General features: G+C 39.8%; 1 protein-coding gene across 1 annotated transcript; it reads left to right on the plus strand.

Annotated features, from left to right (window-relative positions):
* The first annotated feature begins 1,201 nt into the window (after positions 1 to 1,201).
* rhag (Rh associated glycoprotein) lies at positions 1,202 to 16,927 on the plus strand. Its single transcript, XM_046291194.1, has 10 exons — positions 1,202 to 1,509; positions 10,476 to 10,659; positions 10,901 to 11,051; positions 11,791 to 11,938; positions 12,525 to 12,691; positions 13,025 to 13,162; positions 13,475 to 13,596; positions 13,928 to 13,998; positions 14,203 to 14,276; positions 14,617 to 16,927. Exons 1-10 carry the CDS (start codon positions 1,320 to 1,322, stop codon positions 14,686 to 14,688), a joined length of 1,317 nt encoding a protein of 438 aa, XP_046147150.1. The 5' UTR covers positions 1,202 to 1,319; the 3' UTR covers positions 14,689 to 16,927.
* Positions 16,928 to 17,204: the final 277 nt, after the last annotated feature.

Here is a 17,204-nt window from a genome sequence, read left to right on the forward strand (position 1 = left end):
TACCTTTACTCTTAAGAAATTTAGGATATCGGAAACAGCTGAATGGTAGCAAGCTAGCATAGTTATAGGTACTGTTATGCTTGAAACAACTTTTGGAACCAATTATCCGCTGTTGATAATAGTTACCAGTAGCTAGCTAGTTTTAGCTAGCATTATTGGAGTAGGTTAGCTAACCTCTAGCTTCACCAGTAAAACTTCAGAATTACCACTAAACTCTGTATTCATCCTTAAGCATTTCATTGGATGGTGTATACCATGTGTATCCTGTACATTTGACTAATAAAACTTTAAACTTGATATTTCAATTCCGTTGCAGAAGAGGGAGGAGAGTAGATGGTCCTTCGCCTCGTCGTAGCTACGTTAGCTGTGCTGTGCTCCTTAGCTATTAGTGAAGCTACCCTGACCCTGGCTTTTGGTTTGTTTACAAATCTCGGAGTGTGGGCTGTGCTAGAGACCATATGAGCTATGCACACAAAGGAAGGTGGAGATGATTGTCAATATTTATAAAGAGCCATATGTCAGTGTTCGGAGGGTGGAACTAAACAAGCATTTCTACACTAGGACAGAATTACATTGAAATAGTGTCACTCTGGTGGGGTCCTTTAACCTGCTCTGACAACCAGCGCTGTAGCTCTACCACGTTCCACCGCAGATGCGGAAGGCCGACATTAGCGGATATCTCTATCTTAAACTGATGGATTTTGATGGGGATTTTTTTATCATGTTAATTAGATTTGACGCACAGGTGTGTCAATAGAATCTTATGGATTTTAAAGTGTATATTTGCACAGCACATGATGAAGACTGCTTTTTAATCTGAATTTTTACAGGATTGTGCCTCAATTTAATATGACATTACAATTGCAAATGAGTTTGAAAAAGCTCATTAGCCATTCATATCATGGCTCTGTCACTGGCCGGTTGTCATTACTGTGTGTTTTTCCAAAGTCTTGTTTTTGCCCCCTCTTTTAAAAATAGTAAACACCTAACAGGGAGGGAACCAATCCCCATAAGCAAAGTCCAGAAGTGGGAGTAACCACCCGGGCCTGCCTGTTATGCCCTGCCATTGGTCCCCATGAAACCTCCACCAATTTAAAACCAGACACCAGTTGCTCTTCCACCGTCACACTACCACCACAAGCCCCAAAGGATACATAGGGAGAGAGGGAGTGAGAGTGTGCCAGAGATAGGGACAGACCAAGATAGAGAGAGAGAGAGAGAGAGAGAGAGAGAGAGAGAGAGAGAGAGAGAGAGAGAGAGAGAGAGAGAGAGAGAGAGAGAGAGAGAGAGAGAGAGAGAGAGAATTAGTTCATGCTAGCATGCCTGCTTACTCCACCAACATGAGGCTGAAGTTTCCCATCCTGGCTCTGACTCTGGAGATTATCACCATCATCCTGTTTGCTGTGTTTGTGGTCTACGATGATGGGAAACACGGGGGGCACGGAGCCCACAACAATGCCACACACCATGAGGAGACGACGGAACAGAATCCTCTGACCCTCTACCCCAGTAAGTGACACCTGAAGGCTTCTCAGTGTTAGCCAGTTCCCAGATCAGTTTGTGTTGTCTTGTCATGACAATGACCATAGCAGTTGGCAAGGCAGAAACAGATCTGGGAGCAGGCTACCTCAGTGTGGTGCTACACATAGTCTGTCAGTGTGTCAGTCTGGCTGTGGGAGCCTGGTTGAAGAATAATGGATCTGTTTGTATTTGGCTTATTGATAGCAGCCATGGTTGCTATGGATGACAGTCTATGAAGTTAATAATGCAGTTGAGTCTCAATGATTTGACCCCTCTTCTCTTTATAATTGTGCAGTAGCTCCTGTGATCAATCAGAGAGAAAGGATGTGGGTTAGCATAGTGTGAGCTTGTTGTGCATAGGGTTGGGCGTAACTGATTACATGTAATCTAATCACAGAAAAAAATGTAGTCAGTTACGTTAACAGCAAAAATATTGTTATCAGATTACAGATACTTTTGAAAAACTAGATGATTACTTTTTGGATCACTTTCAGAAAGGAGGTTTAGTAAAAATAAAAATACATTATTACACCTTTCTGTATTCTCAATGACGTTAAATTCAGAATTGAAAAAAGGCACAAGTTTAAGTTTGTTCCACCTGAGCGAGTCTGACCTCAAGTCAGAGACCACTATGATGACACACCAAATGTGTTTGAGGGATCCTTTTTGTCTTCTTCTAATGCCTGTTAAGATGAAATGTGTCCAAAAGTAACTGAATGTAATCAGATTGCGTTACTGTGTTTGGGTAATTCAAAAGTTACGTTACTGATTACAATTTTGGACATGTAACTAGTAACTGTAATGGATTACATTTCGAAAGTAACGTACCCAACCCTGGTTGTGCATGTGTCCATTACAGAACACTCATGCCTAAAATGATTCTGTATGAAACGGGCCAGATGCTCCAGTTGTCATAGGGGCACCCCTCTCTCTCATACTGAGCAGGTTCACTGTGGCTACCCCCAGATGGATTGTACAAAGTGGAAGCTTAGTGGCAGGTAGTCTAGCAGTCAAGAGTGTTGGGCCAGTAATCAAAAGGCTGCTGGTTCAATTCCCAGAGCCAACTAAGTGAAAAGTGGATCAAAACACTTCACAGTAATTTCTCCTGTAAGTCGCTCTGGATATGAGTGTCTGTTGAATGCCGTCCACATACTTACAATGTAACTGGAGCAACTTGCATATGCGCTGAAGGGAAATAAATTCTTCATTTATTTTAATGGGAATTTGATTGAGTTACGGGTAAAAATGTTTGCACATGTGTACATTAATTTGTGTTTGGAGACTATTGTAAATCTTGTGACTTATCAGAGGAAAAGTGACAAAGACCCACCCCTACTACTTTACCTATATGACAATGGCCTTTTTTTGTACATAAATCTTTATACAGCATAAATACTTGAAGACTTACAGTACGGAGGTTTAACCATAAATGGGTGGGGCAGCTGTGACCCAAAGAGATTAGTTCAGTGTTTAGAAATGCTGGAGGGGAAGTTCACCTAGTTTTACATGTAGACTTACACTTCACTCTTTTTGTGATTGTAGTTGATCCCCAAAACCATTTGCATTATGAAAATGTGTCTAAATCATGTTAGAAAACACCAACTCATATTACACCAGAATCCCATTCTGAATCATCTCTGCATTCAATTTTAGAAAAACAAATTCCACTGTCCCATAAATCTATATTTGCATATTTTTGTTGTTGTAAACACACTCATTCAAACATGGATTTGTGGCACAGTGGACATAAATAATGTTGTGCAGAGACATTCAGAATGGGAGTTGATGTGTTTTCCTAACATGTTTGCATATTGCATTATAGTCAATGATGACTCAGCCAAATCTGACCAATTTTCTCTGTAACAAAACAAAACAAAAAACGGTTTGGAGGAATCAACTACAAGGACAGAAAGAGTGAAAATTAGGCCACGTGTAAAAATGGGTGAACTTCCCCTCTTTGTTTACGTTCAGTCATATCCAAAGACATCCTAATAGTTTTAATAACTATAGGTTGTTCAAAATGATCAGAGAAACAATATAGGGTCAATTCAAAATAAGTGGGACACTTTTAAAATGTTCTGTCTTCTGTCACCTCTTTTGTCATCTATCCAACATATAAGCCCAACACATTATACATTTCTGCAAACTTCAAGATGTTTCCTAATCATAGTCACAGCAGGCATGACACACCCAGAGTCAAAACCATATTTTCAGTTTGCATTTGGTAGACTGAGACAGCAGGTTAAATAAACTGGGATACTATTATTATAGTCCCAATTGTACCCCAATAACTATTCTATTCAATTTTGTGTGATAGGAAACATCTGACGATTTCAGAAATGTATCATGTGTTTACGTCGCTACTACTCACTGTTTATTATCTATGTATAGTCACTTTACCCCTACCTACATGTACATTTACCTCAATTTACCTCAATTGCCTTGGTTAACCTGTACCCCCGCACATAGACTCGGTACTGGCACCCCCGCACATAGCCCCGTTATTGTGTGACATTTATTTATTTCAATTGTATTTTTATTTTTTTGCTCAAATGTTGTTACTTACTTAAAAAGTAACTAAGCATTTCATAGTAAGGTTGTTTTCGGCCCATGTGACAAATACAATTTGATTTGAATTGTTGGTCTAATATGTTTGATCGATTTCTGAAGAGGTTACAGAAGACGGAAATGTAAAAACTGCCCCACTTTTTCTGAATTCACTCAAATAACAGTACTAATAACAATACTAATAACAATAAAAGAAATAACAATACTAATAACAATAATAACAGTACAATAACAGTACAATAACAGTACTAATAACAATACAATAACAGTACTAATAACAATACTAATAACAATACTAATAACAGTACAATAACAATACTAATAACAATGCTAATAACAATACTAATAACAGTACTAATAACAATACTAATAACAATGCTAATAACAATACTAATAACAATGCTAATAACAATACTAATAACAATGCTAATAACAATACTAATAACAATGCTAATAACAATACTAATAACAGTACTAATAACAATACTAATAACAATGCTAATAACAATACTAATAACAGTACTAATAACAATACAATAACAGTACTAATAACAATACTAATAACAATGCTAATAACAATACTAATAACAATGTTAATAACAATACTAATAACAATAACAGCTGATAACAATACTAATAACAATGCTAATAACAATACTAATAACAATGCTAATAACAATACTAATAACAATACTAACAACAATGCTAATAACAATACTAATAACAATGCTAATAACAATACTAATAACAGTACTAATAACAGTACTAATAACAATACTAATAACAATGCTAATAACAATACTAATAACAATACTAATAACAATGCTAATAACAATACCAATAACAATACTAATAACAATACTAATAACAATACTAATAACAATACTAATAACAATACTAATAACAGTACTACAAGAAAAAATGAACAGGATATAGTACTACAAGAAGCAGAGCCCTGCCTAACCTAAATACAGGGTCCCTAAAGTAAACTGGATCTCTGTCCTCCATTGGAAAAGCCTATAAGACTGTCCCACTTTAGTGGGAGTACGGCTGGTTGGGTTGTGTATCGGAGGACGCATGACTTTCAACCTTCGTCTCTCCCGAGCCCGTACGGAGTTGTAGCGATGAGACAAGATAGTAGCTACTAACAATTGGATCCCACGAAATTGGGGAGAAAAAAGGGGTAAAAATTCAAAGGTGGCAATGACTTCCGTTCTCTGCACCCCCTGTCCGTCTGTATATATGGTGCATACCAAAACTCTACAATTACAGGTTCAAATCAGAGAAAATAAGCAGAGAAATGCAATTTAGAAAAAAAGGAACCTATCTTGTTGCTGGGCTTTATCATCAAGGGACAAAATCAGTATTGAAAAAATGTAATTGAGAGGAACCAATGGGTTCTGTGGCTCTGTGAAATACTTGTTTTCCTCAGAGAAGTGGGACCTTAAGAATTTATCCAACACAGAGTTGTTTCACAGCCGTAAAGCCCTATCATCAAAGTCAGGCACTATTCGGACGGAATTAAATGTTGTAATTACAGTTAACAACGTAAAACGTGACTTGCAGTGAGATTCAGTTAGATACTAAATTAAACTGGTGCCTTGAAGGTTTGCCCATACAGTTGAAGTCGGAAGTTGACATACAAGTTTTTCTCAATTCCTGACATTTAATCCTAGTAAAAATTCCTTGTCTTGGGTCAGTTAGGATCACCACTTTATTTTAAGAATGTGAAATGTCAGAATAATAGTAGAGAGAATGATTTATTTAATCTCATTCCCAGTGGGTCAGAAGTTTACATACACTCAATTAGTATTTGGTAGCATTGCCTTTAAGATGTTTTACTTGGGTCAAATGTTTCGGGTCGCCTCCCACAACCTTCTCACAATAAGTTGGGTGAATTCTGGCCCATTCCTCCTGACAGAGTTGGTATAACTGAGTCAGGTTTGAAGGTCTCCTTGCTCGCATACGCTTTTTCAGTTCTGCCCACAAATTTTCTATAGGATTGAGGTGAAGGCTTTGTGATGGCCACTCCAAAACCTTGAGTTTTGTTGTCCTTAAGCCATTTTGCCACAACTTTGGAGTATGCTTGGGGTCATTGTCCATTTGGAAGAACCATTTGCGACCAAGCTTTAACTGATGTCTTCAGATGTTGCTTCAATATATCCAGATCATTTTCCTTCCTCATGATGCCATCTATTTTTGAAGTGCACCAGTCCCTCCCGCAGCAAAGCACCCCCACAACATGATGCTGCCACCCCCGTGCTTCATGGTTGGGATGGTGTTCTTCGGCTTGCAAGCTTCTCCATTTTTCCTCCAACATAACGATGGTCATTATGGCCAAACAATTCTATTTTCTTCATCAGACCAGAGGACATTTCTCCAAAAATCTTTGTCCCCATGTGAAGTTACAAACCGTAGTCTGGCTTTTCTATGGAGGTTTTGGAGCAGTGGCTTCTTCCTTGATTTGCACTTTTCGCACCAAAGTACTTTCATCTCTAGGAGACAGAACGCGTCTCCTTCCTAAGCGGTATGGCGGCTGCATGGTCCCAGCATGGTCCCATTATACTTGCGTACTATTGTTTGTACAGATGAACGTGGTACCTTCAGGCGTTTGGAAATTGCTCCCAAGGATGAACCAGACTTGTGGAGGTCTAGAATATTTTTTCGGAGGTCTTGGCTGATTTCTTCTGATTTTATCATGATGTCAAGCAAAGAGGCACTGAGTTTGAAGGTAAGTGAGTTATAAGTTAAATAATCTCTCTGTAAACAATTTTTGGAAAAATTACTTGTGTCATGCACAAAGTAGATGTCCTAACCGATTTGCCAAATCTATAGTTTGTTAACAACATTTGTGGAGTGGTTGAAAAACGAGTTTTAATAACTCCAACCTAAGTGTATGTAAACTTCTGACTTCAACTGTATCTGCATGATCCATACTGTCACGGGCGCCCACCCTAGTGAATGCAGTGGCGTTGGCACTAGGTCCTCATGCCCGGGAGACAGAATGAGCACACTTAGGATTACTGAAATGTTGACGGACGGTTGAGGAACAGCAATTTGATTCCCTTCAATGATGTTTGATGCTGACACGCTTCAGAGCAAGCGTCTTCGGCAGATCGTTGTGCACTGACCTCCAAACATATCAGGATTCAACATTATTGAAAATGTTGAAGACTAGCAATCCAGAAAATACTTGAAATCTTGGTTAGAGTGCTAGCACAATACAACTACTATATGGGGGAAGACCTAACATGTTGGGCAAAGAGGTCATCTAGGAGGCTGAATTCCAAATGGACCTCTCTAGCTCCCACCACATCCTTTTCTTAGAGACGCCAACTGGTATGATTTCGCCAAGGGATCAAGTATTCAGGTGATATAGGACCGTCCAAGGGCTTCCTCAATGGGTCACTACATAGTGCATACCTTACCAATCCAAAGAAATGAAACATTAGAGATTTTAGATGACAGTGCCGGTTAAGATGACAATGTGTAGCGGTGGGCCAAAAAAAAAAGATACGCAATATAGACAAGACAAAAGCTGAGACTTGTTTTGTTGTTATGTTCTAAAGTTTGGTGCTCTGTGATTGCACCCCAGGAAGTTATCAGGTAAGGCAGTTCTCAGCAGCTTTACACGATACATGTATATTCTAGTTTGTATTATTAGCATTATTAGCATACGGTCCATTCCCTTGCATCCACCCAGAGATGTTTGATTTGCACATTCCCAATAATAAGTAGCCACAATCAGTGCCAAAGAACAGAAAATATTGCATGCAATGTATAAACAACAGAAAAGCAGATTTGTTCCGTAACAAAAGTCAAGTCAACACACGGCTATTTGTATATCTTACCTTTTATATATATTTTACAAGGCTATTTGTATATCTTACCTTTTATATATATTTTACAAGGCTATTTGTATATCTTACCTTTTATATATATTTTACAAGGCTATTTGTATATCTTACCTTTTATATATATTTTACAAGGCTATTTGTATATCTTACCTTTTATATATATTTTACAAGGCTATTTGTATATCTTACCTTTTATATATATTTTACAAGGCTTTTGTATATCTTACCTTTTATATTATTTTACAAGGCTATTTGTATATCTTACCTTTTATATATATTTTACAAGGCTATTTGTATATCTTACCTTTTATATATATTTTACAAGGCTATTTGTATATCTTACCTTTTATATATATTTTACAAGGCTATTTGTATATCTTACCTTTTATATATATTTTACAAGGCTATTTGTATATCTTACATATTTGATATTGTTCAGACTTCGATATCAGGGAAAAGATTGAATAGATTTGAGTTATTTGTTTGTTCCCGGATGGGTGCGGGTGTTCTGACCAGTGCCAGAAGGGTTATAATGTATCCTATGACGTCTCAGAGGCATTGCGTAAGTAATACTAAACCTGATTACAATCATGGTGTAGTGTGCTGAAGATCATCCATTGCAATACAATGCACTACTGGGGAGAATGAGCCAGTCACATGTAAACACAATAATGAGAGAGAGGAATTCACAGACTTCTAATCGGAGACAATATCTGTTTAGAAGAGCTAACCTTCCTGTTTATTCTGTCTCTATCACGGTGTGCCAGAAACAGGGAGCCTCCAAACAAACTCAACTCTAAAATTAATTGCCAGTTACAACAATCCCTCTACAACTGTAAAATGCAGCAACAGTTATACTTATAGCAAGGTCTTGTATTTCAAGACCGCAATGTAAGATAGAGATGTATATAAGCTCTAGAATGGCATTCTGGTAGACAGTCATACAATAAATCAAATCACATTTTATTGATCACATACACATGGTTAGCAGATGTTATTGCGAGTGTAGCGAAATGCTTGTACATAGTCACAGACAAAAAGAAGACAATGGACGTATGGGCTAGTCTATGCTGCAACTAAGCCCCCAAACCCCCCCACCACACACCCTATATCCCATCACTTCCCCAGCCAAGACTTTCTGAGTAGTGACTGTCTCCCTAGGTCCTGCCGTGACACCACAATGCCAACTGATCACCACAATGCCAACTGATCACCACAATGCTAACGTCTCATCACAATGCTAACTGCTCACCACAATGCTAACTGCTCACCACAATGCTAACTGCTCACCACAATGCTAACCAGACCTGGAGAAATAAGGCCTATTGTTTTCCCTTTCTGCCACACCTTCATGTACTTTCCAGATGAGAACCCGTCATCCATCGCACATGGCTTTTGGGACTAGGAAGTTCCTGCTGTCAGGCATTTCAGGGAAGGGAACCTTTTGTGAGCATTGCGCGAGAGTGGAGCTTGGAGAATTAGGATCATTCCTCTGGTGGCAGTGGACATACTGTTCTAAGCTACAGACACAGGCATGCACACACACACACACACATGCACACACACACACACACACACACACACACACACACACACACACACACACACACACACACACACACACACACACACACACACACACACACACACACACACACACACACACACACACACACACACACCAGATGCACACACACACACACACCAGATGCACACACACATACACACACACAGTAGATGCACAACCACATACACGTCTGGTCAGTCTCTTGGGCTAGTAGCCTGATCCTTATCTGCAGACGATTGGACAGAGCTCACGTCCTACTGTCCACAAACACAGTGAACTAAAGCCCTCATACACCCTCTAAAGTCTCTGTCCTCTTATGTAAATCAATCTAAACATACAATACATAAAGTGCAAGGACAGTGATCCCTACACAAGATCCCTGTCCTTATAATTCCAGTAACTGAAACTAATAGTGAGGAATGTGTTTAACTGTGGAGTGTCTGCTTCCCCGAGACCCTCTGATAAGTTCAGAAGACTTGATTAAAATCATGTGAAGTCAGTGAATGGAACAGCATGAGGTTACTGACACGACACGTTTATCGGGAGCCTCAGTTCTCAGTGTCCCATTCACAGACAAATTGAATTGGTCTTCCATCCTTCTAACAAGTCCGGATTTACAATGACCCCTTGTGGGGATAGGGGTTACTACGATTGCTGCACAGTCCAATGCGGCTGCTCCGTGAGTCATGTATTTGATCAATTACTGGTCTGTCAACCGATTTGAATGTCTTTACAGTTGCATTTCTTTCTTTTTCTGTCTTGTTGACACACTTTATTAGTTTCATTCAGTGTCCTTGTTTTCATCCTCTCTGTTTTCATTCAGTATTCATTCAATGTGATGAATAAATCAAATAGGGCCAGATTGGCCAAAATGGACCTTCAATAAAACCATGTTGTGTTAAGGTTCAAATAGTCAAACTCCCCTGAGCTGACCTTTGACCTGCATTCTCATTGGTCCACAGTGTTCCAGGATGTCCACGTGATGATTTTCATTGGCTTCGGCTTCCTGATGACCTTCCTGAAGAGATATGGCTTCAGCAGCGTGGGCCTCAACCTGCTCCTGGCCGCCTTCGCTCTGCAGTGGGGTCTCCTCGTGCAAGGCCTCTGGCACCTGGATGAAGGAAAGATCAAAGTCTCCATCTTCAAGTAAATACAATAAAACACAGTACGGTCAGAAGGAATGTAGCTAGCAGTAGCAGCATTATGTCCACATGATAGAGGACACCCGAGGAAGTGGTCTGTTTTAGTGTTAATAATGCATCTCTCTCTCTCTGTCTCTCTCTCTCTGTCTCTCTCTCTGTCTCCCTCTCTTGCTCTCTCTTCTCTCTCCCCACCTCCACCTCCACCTCCTCTTACTCCTCCTCCTCCTCTTACTCCTCACCAAAAGGATGATCAATGCAGACTTCAGTACAGCCACGGTTCTGATCTCGTTCGGGGCGGTCCTGGGAAAAACCAGCCCAGTCCAGCTCCTCATCATGACCCTCCTTGAGATCACCATCTTCGGCATCAATGAACATCTGGTGGCCGAAGTCCTGAAGGTCAGTGTACTTCACCATAATCTCAGAACCCATAACCAACCATTATGTTAAGTCAGTCACAACAGACTAACTTCACCCCCAACCACTCATCTAAGCACTCGTGTACATGAAAGACAACACTATGCAAAAAAAAGTATATTCGTTAGCAATAATGAGCAATATTGTGTGCAATCTTGTGAGTAATGGTAAAAAAAAAAGGTGAATCTCCTGTTGATCCATGCATAACTACCTCTTATTCTTCTTCTTCCGTGGTATCATGGCGGTCCGTAAACAAGGTGCATGCCACCCCCTACTGTGCATGACTACTACCCGTTTACCTGGGCCCTTACACACACGACCTCACCCCACGACCCCACCACCTGACCCCTAACCCCAGTGAGATTGCTCTCTAGTGGTGAGAAGTGGTAGCCCAAAACAACTAGACAAGATTCATCCTATCAAAAGGGCTCTTATAAATATAATCATGCCGTTAATTCATAGGGATGAGTCTACCATTGGAAAAAAATCATTTAAGGTCAAGGGCTCCAATTTTATTCTTGAATCTGTCCCATTCCTATTCCCAACCAATCAGTGCACTAGTTTTGCTTGGGAATGGCCAGAGGCGGGATGGATGAGTGACAAGTGATTGAGACAACTAGCAGGCTAAGCAGAAAGTTTGTTTGGGAGGGCTTTTATTTGAATTGTTGTATTTTGTTTTACAACATAATTAAGTAGTTTATGTGGTTTGTCCAACTCACAGGCCAATGATGTTGGGGCCTCCATGATTATCCATGCCTTCGGGGCATACTTCGGTCTAGCAGTGGCCCGCATGCTGTACAGGCCAGCTCTGGGGAACGGTCATGAGAACGACGGCTCTGTCTACCACTCCGACCTCTTCGCCATGATCGGTAGGAGCAGCAACTCACATGGCAGTCATCACAGTCAATGCAAACTTCAGTTGATCTTATTACTGTAGTCAGTCACTAACTACTATTAAAAGATAGATCAGCTAAATATTGATAAAATGTCCCCTTATGTATCTTTGGAACACTAGAAATAGAATTGTTGCAATACGTGCCTAAGGGAATGCCTGGCCTTTTGTATCAAGCATCTCAGAATAGGAGTGCTGATTTGAAATCAAGTTCTGACTTTTAGATCAAAATGAATGATATTATATGGACTAGGGGACCTGAACCTAGATCAGCACTCCGAAGCTGGGATGCTTGATACATTTAGCCCCTGGTGTTTGTTTGCACGGTACATTTATATTTTACTCACAAGGGTGTTGTATGTGTGTGGCTCAAGTGGAGGCTCCTGTGTATATCATAGTCACATACGCCACCTAGTGGACAAAAACGTTAATTGCTTCAGACTAGCCAGCCAACTTCTGTTTGACATAGTTTTAATACATTTAATGCATTCATTTTGTTTTATATATTTCAGAATCAATTGAAGTAGCAGACAAATAAAAGTCTACTTGAATATCTTCTCCAGGTACCGTGTTCCTCTGGATGTTCTGGCCCAGTTTCAACTCTGCCATTGCAGAACCCGGTGCTGATCAACTCATGGCTGTCACCAACACCTACTTCTCGCTGGCTGCCTGTGTGCTCTCCGCCTATGCCGTCTCCAGCCTGGTGGAGCACAAAGGGAAACTGGACATGGTGAGATATCACATGCTTCACTCAAACCACACACACACACAAGATTGTTTACCTCCTCAATTTATTTGACTTGAATATATTCAAACAAGGCTATTGAGTGTTCGTGTGTGTGTGTGTGTGTGTGTGTGTGTGTGTGTGTGTGTGTGTGTGTGTGTGTGTGTGTGTGTGTGTGTGTGTGTGTGTGTGTGTGTGTGTGTGTGTGTGTGTGTGTGTGTGTGTGTGTGTGTGTGTGTGTGTGTGTGTGTGTGTGTGTGTGCGTGTGTGTCTCTGGGAGAGAGACAATAGAATCTCACACAGCACCTACTGTAGCAAAGCTAATAGATGCTTCCATAGGTCCACATCCAGAATGCCACTCTGGCCGGAGGTGTTGCCGTGGGAACCTGTGCTGACATGAATATCGGGCCTTTCGGTGCCATGATCATCGGATTCGTGGCTGGCATCGTCTCCACCCTGGGCTTCAAGTTTCTCACTGTGAGTACAAAGGTCACACACGTCTGAACCAATAGGACGACAATCCTGAGATGGACCAGGACACCAAACTGTCTAGAAAATGCCATAGTTAACTAGGGTTGTAATGTGTCTTGTGAGTGGCAATACACCTACATTCTTTTGAATAATGAACATAATGAGCAAAAATGGTTCTGGTTGTGGTTGGTGAAACCAGTTTTGCGTGCTGGGAGAAACTTGCATTTTAGTCAAAACAAACACCTACCATCAGATAACTATTTTTTTTAAATGAGTAGGGAATAATGTAAATGAGAACTGTTTCTCTCTGCATTTCAGCCCATCCTGGCATCCAACCTGGGCATCCAGGACACCTGTGGTGTTCACAATCTGCACGGCATGCCTGGCATCCTTGGGGGTATCGCTGGCATTGTGGCTGTCGCTCTGGGCAAGAAGGATGGGTAAGGCTCATCTAACCACACTCTTCATACTGTACATCTATACAAGCAGATTAAGAAACAGGAAGGATTTTATAAAGACTTTCGGTAAATTACAATGTGTAGTCATTTTCATGTTCAACAGAAATGGGAAACTCAGCATCTTTGACCAGTGGCCATATTTGTGATCTCTGTATAGATACTGCAGTTCTGGAATGTCTATAGTAATTCACTTTTCAGTGAAGGCGTGACCTTGGCCTCAATAATAATAAGTGTCAAAATAAGGGTCTCTTTTAAAAAATAAAAAAAGTACTGTACCCTTCTCATTTTCTCTTCTTCACCCTTCTTCCCTCAGGAGCGCTGTCATGCAGGCTGCAGCCCTGGCCTCATCCCTTGGGTTTGCTTTGGTTGGAGGAGCCATGACAGGTGGGTGGACAAAACACAGTCAAATGTTTTGTCATTCAAAAAAATCGACATCACAAAATCAATTTGAACACACTGTCGTGTCGGTTTTCGTATGGTAATAGAAATATTATATTTCTACACTCAACAAATCGTAGGTCATAACAATTGACTTTATTCCATGAAACGTATTGAATAATACTGTAATTGACATATCTCTTTGTACAGGTCTGATAATGAAACTTCCATTCTGGGGACAGCCTCCAGATCAGAACTGCTTTGATGATTCAATCTATTGGGAGGTAAGAACTTGAGAGATAAAACACATCATACTGTTCCATCCTTGAACATCACTAGCTTACAGTTGAATCAAACACCTGAGCTATATAGTACACGGTACATGATGTTTCATGTATTGGTGTGACACACATATAACATTTGAGATATCCAATACCATGATGTGGCATTAGCTAAGATGACATATTGTATTGTATTACATGTCACCTGACCACCTAGTGACATGCAAAAACAATTTAATTTGTAAATAAAAAAAATACTATCCTATAACAAATATGATTTGGCGTAGATGAAATTGGGATAAAATGTAAGATCTGTTACTGACTGAGATGTGACTGTCCTTAGGTTCCTGAAGAGGAAGAGGGCGAGGAGAGCCTGGCTCACGGAGACCATTCCATGAACAAAGCAGAGGCCTAAATCTCCTGCCCTGTGCTGCAAATACATTATCTACAACCCTTGGAGCTATCATGAACCAGACATTAGACCTTGGGTGTATGTTAATATTCTTAGCTGGCTTCCTCTCCTCGTCTCCTCTCCTTCGTTTAAGTGGTGGATCCCTACCAGGACTTCCTGCGTAACCTGTCTAATGTCTTGACCATCAGTGCTGACGGAGAGAAGGAGAGGAAGCCAAGTTATGCTATTGAGATCAACCCAGAATGACCAGTGCTATCAACTTGTCAGTTGTTTTTACCCAGAGCATAAATGTATTGATTTGAGATCATATCAAATCATATTTGAAGTGGTTCAAGCTACCTTATCTACACATCACTAATTCAATCTGAAAAGCAAGGAAGCTCATTTTGCACTTTTCTGTGTATCAAACTACGTCCTCATTGTCCATAGATTTGTATTAAATATTTTAATCATTAATTGAATAGAATAGGTCCACTGAAAAGCATTTGGGGAAGATGTTATAGCTCATTATAATTCCAACTAAAGTGTAAGAGGTAGGTGTGTTACATACAAAACATGTATTATCAGGTCTCAATGTAATTGAAATAGCATTGTAAGTATTTTTGTTTACAGAAAATCATATCAAACCTTACATGCTTGCCGAGTTTTGGATGTGTTAGTCTGAAAATTGATTTCAGCGAAGCAGCATTTTGATATAAATGCCCCTTTTAATGAGTTGCATATAAGTATGAACTGTTCTTTCACACATTCGGAGGAAAGATACTTTCAGGGATTTATTTTTTTAACTGAATTTGATGACCAATAATGTGCCACTGTTCTGAGCCACTGGAAACAGTAGAAACAGTATAGAAATAGTAGAAACAGTATATCAAGCTGACATTCAATTATATCACCAATCCTCCTCGAAATGTTAACAGATATTTGTTTTTCCTCATATACATTGTATATTTTTCGCCATCCAACTGACATAACCGATATTGTGTGCTAAGCCTTGTTTCATGAAGAGAATCAACTGCTACTTTGGCCTGCTGCAGAGCAAGTCCGTCTCACTGGAGCCCACTACTCCTGCTGGAGAGAATCTGATCCCAGACCTGTGAAGTATAGGCAGTAGCTACCCGCTAGGCACAGATATCATTTCAACATCTAGTTTAGATTGACATATTTTTGAGTGGTCAACTAACGTGAATTTAACGTGAAATCAACAACAACAACAAAAATACATCAATCAATTTAGGTTAACATTGAAATCCCTTTACCTTGATGACATTTAGCTAATCCAATCAGTTTTCCACGTTGATTCAACGTCATCACGTGACATTTTTTAGTTGAAATTATGTGGAAACAACGTTGATTCAACCATTTTTGGCCCAGTGGGTAAGGGATAGTATTCATCAAGCGTTTGATATTGGGGTGCTGATCTAGGATCAGTTATGCCTTTCTAGATCAGCACTTCTAATCTGAGACGCTTGATAAATATGGGAACATGGCTCACAGGGATTGGCGCAGGGCAAGGATTGGTCCTGCATTAAACTACTCTCTGTGTGCTCCCAACAATCTGTGGTTTTCCTTCTTCAGCCCCAGTCACCTCAAAGCTAAAGTAGAGTGTCTTCCATTTTAATTTTTCCCTTTAAGTTTTTTCAAATACAGAAAGGCTGCATTGAAATCTGACACGTCCAATTAAAAACCGGATAGGCTACATGTCACAATTATAATATGGATACAGAATAAATGGGGCGTGACAAAGATAGTCACTGATAAGCTTTCTTTATTTCTTTCACTTCTTATTGTAACCTCTTCATGTACAGTGTAGTTAGTTACACAATGGATATAGTTAGTTTCTCTAAATCCCTGCACCTAGGACTAGCAATTGGTACAGTGTGTATCAGAGAAAAAAGGTATGTCTTTATATATTTCAAACATTTTGTTGAATAAAGTGAAGGCTATACTTTAGAATGCAGGAGGAAAATAGCCTGCAATAGTTCCTGTACTAGACCATTGTTGCAAGGAAAGATTAAACTGACTACAGATAGATAAATAGCCTCGTATTTCATTTGGCTGATGTAGTAGCCAACGTGTGATATAAACGTAGGCCTGAAGCTTAGTACACCAGCAGTCAAGACTTTGTTGAAATGATTGACATGGCATTAGCTTTTTAGGTTACAGAAAATGAATATGTATGACACTGTTGTTAATGTATAAATACTAATACTGGCACTTATAAATATGATTATATATAATATCAGAGTGACTCTGTGTGTGGTTTTTGCCATGATTCCATTGCATAATCAACATCAACATTATTTTTTACAACCAGAAAGTTGTGGCTAGTAGAAGGGGTGATGGAGTACTGTAACTTTTCCAGGGTCAAGACCCATGCACTAATGAATGTGCATCCTTTGACCACACAGGATTTGGCAGGATTTGCCAGGGATTGAAAGGTCAGGTTAATTCTGCACGAGGAGCATTATTACTGTCACTGAATGATTTGTATATTCATGACTTGTGTGTGCAGTATCCAG

Source organism: Oncorhynchus gorbuscha, linkage group LG12 (genome assembly GCF_021184085.1).
Source record: "Oncorhynchus gorbuscha isolate QuinsamMale2020 ecotype Even-year linkage group LG12, OgorEven_v1.0, whole genome shotgun sequence".
NCBI classification, from domain to species: Eukaryota; Metazoa; Chordata; class Actinopteri; order Salmoniformes; family Salmonidae; genus Oncorhynchus; species Oncorhynchus gorbuscha.

Coding starts and splice junctions, on each gene's coding strand:
- rhag (XM_046291194.1), top strand. CDS start 1,320: ATGCCTGCTTACTCCACCAACATGAGGCTGAAGTTTCCCATCCTGGCT. Junction 11,939..12,524: donor CGACCTCTTCGCCATGATCG/GTAGGAGCAGCA, acceptor TATCTTCTCCAG/GTACCGTGTTCCTCTGGATG. Junction 13,999..14,202: donor GGTTGGAGGAGCCATGACAG/GTGGGTGGACAA, acceptor CTCTTTGTACAG/GTCTGATAATGAAACTTCCA.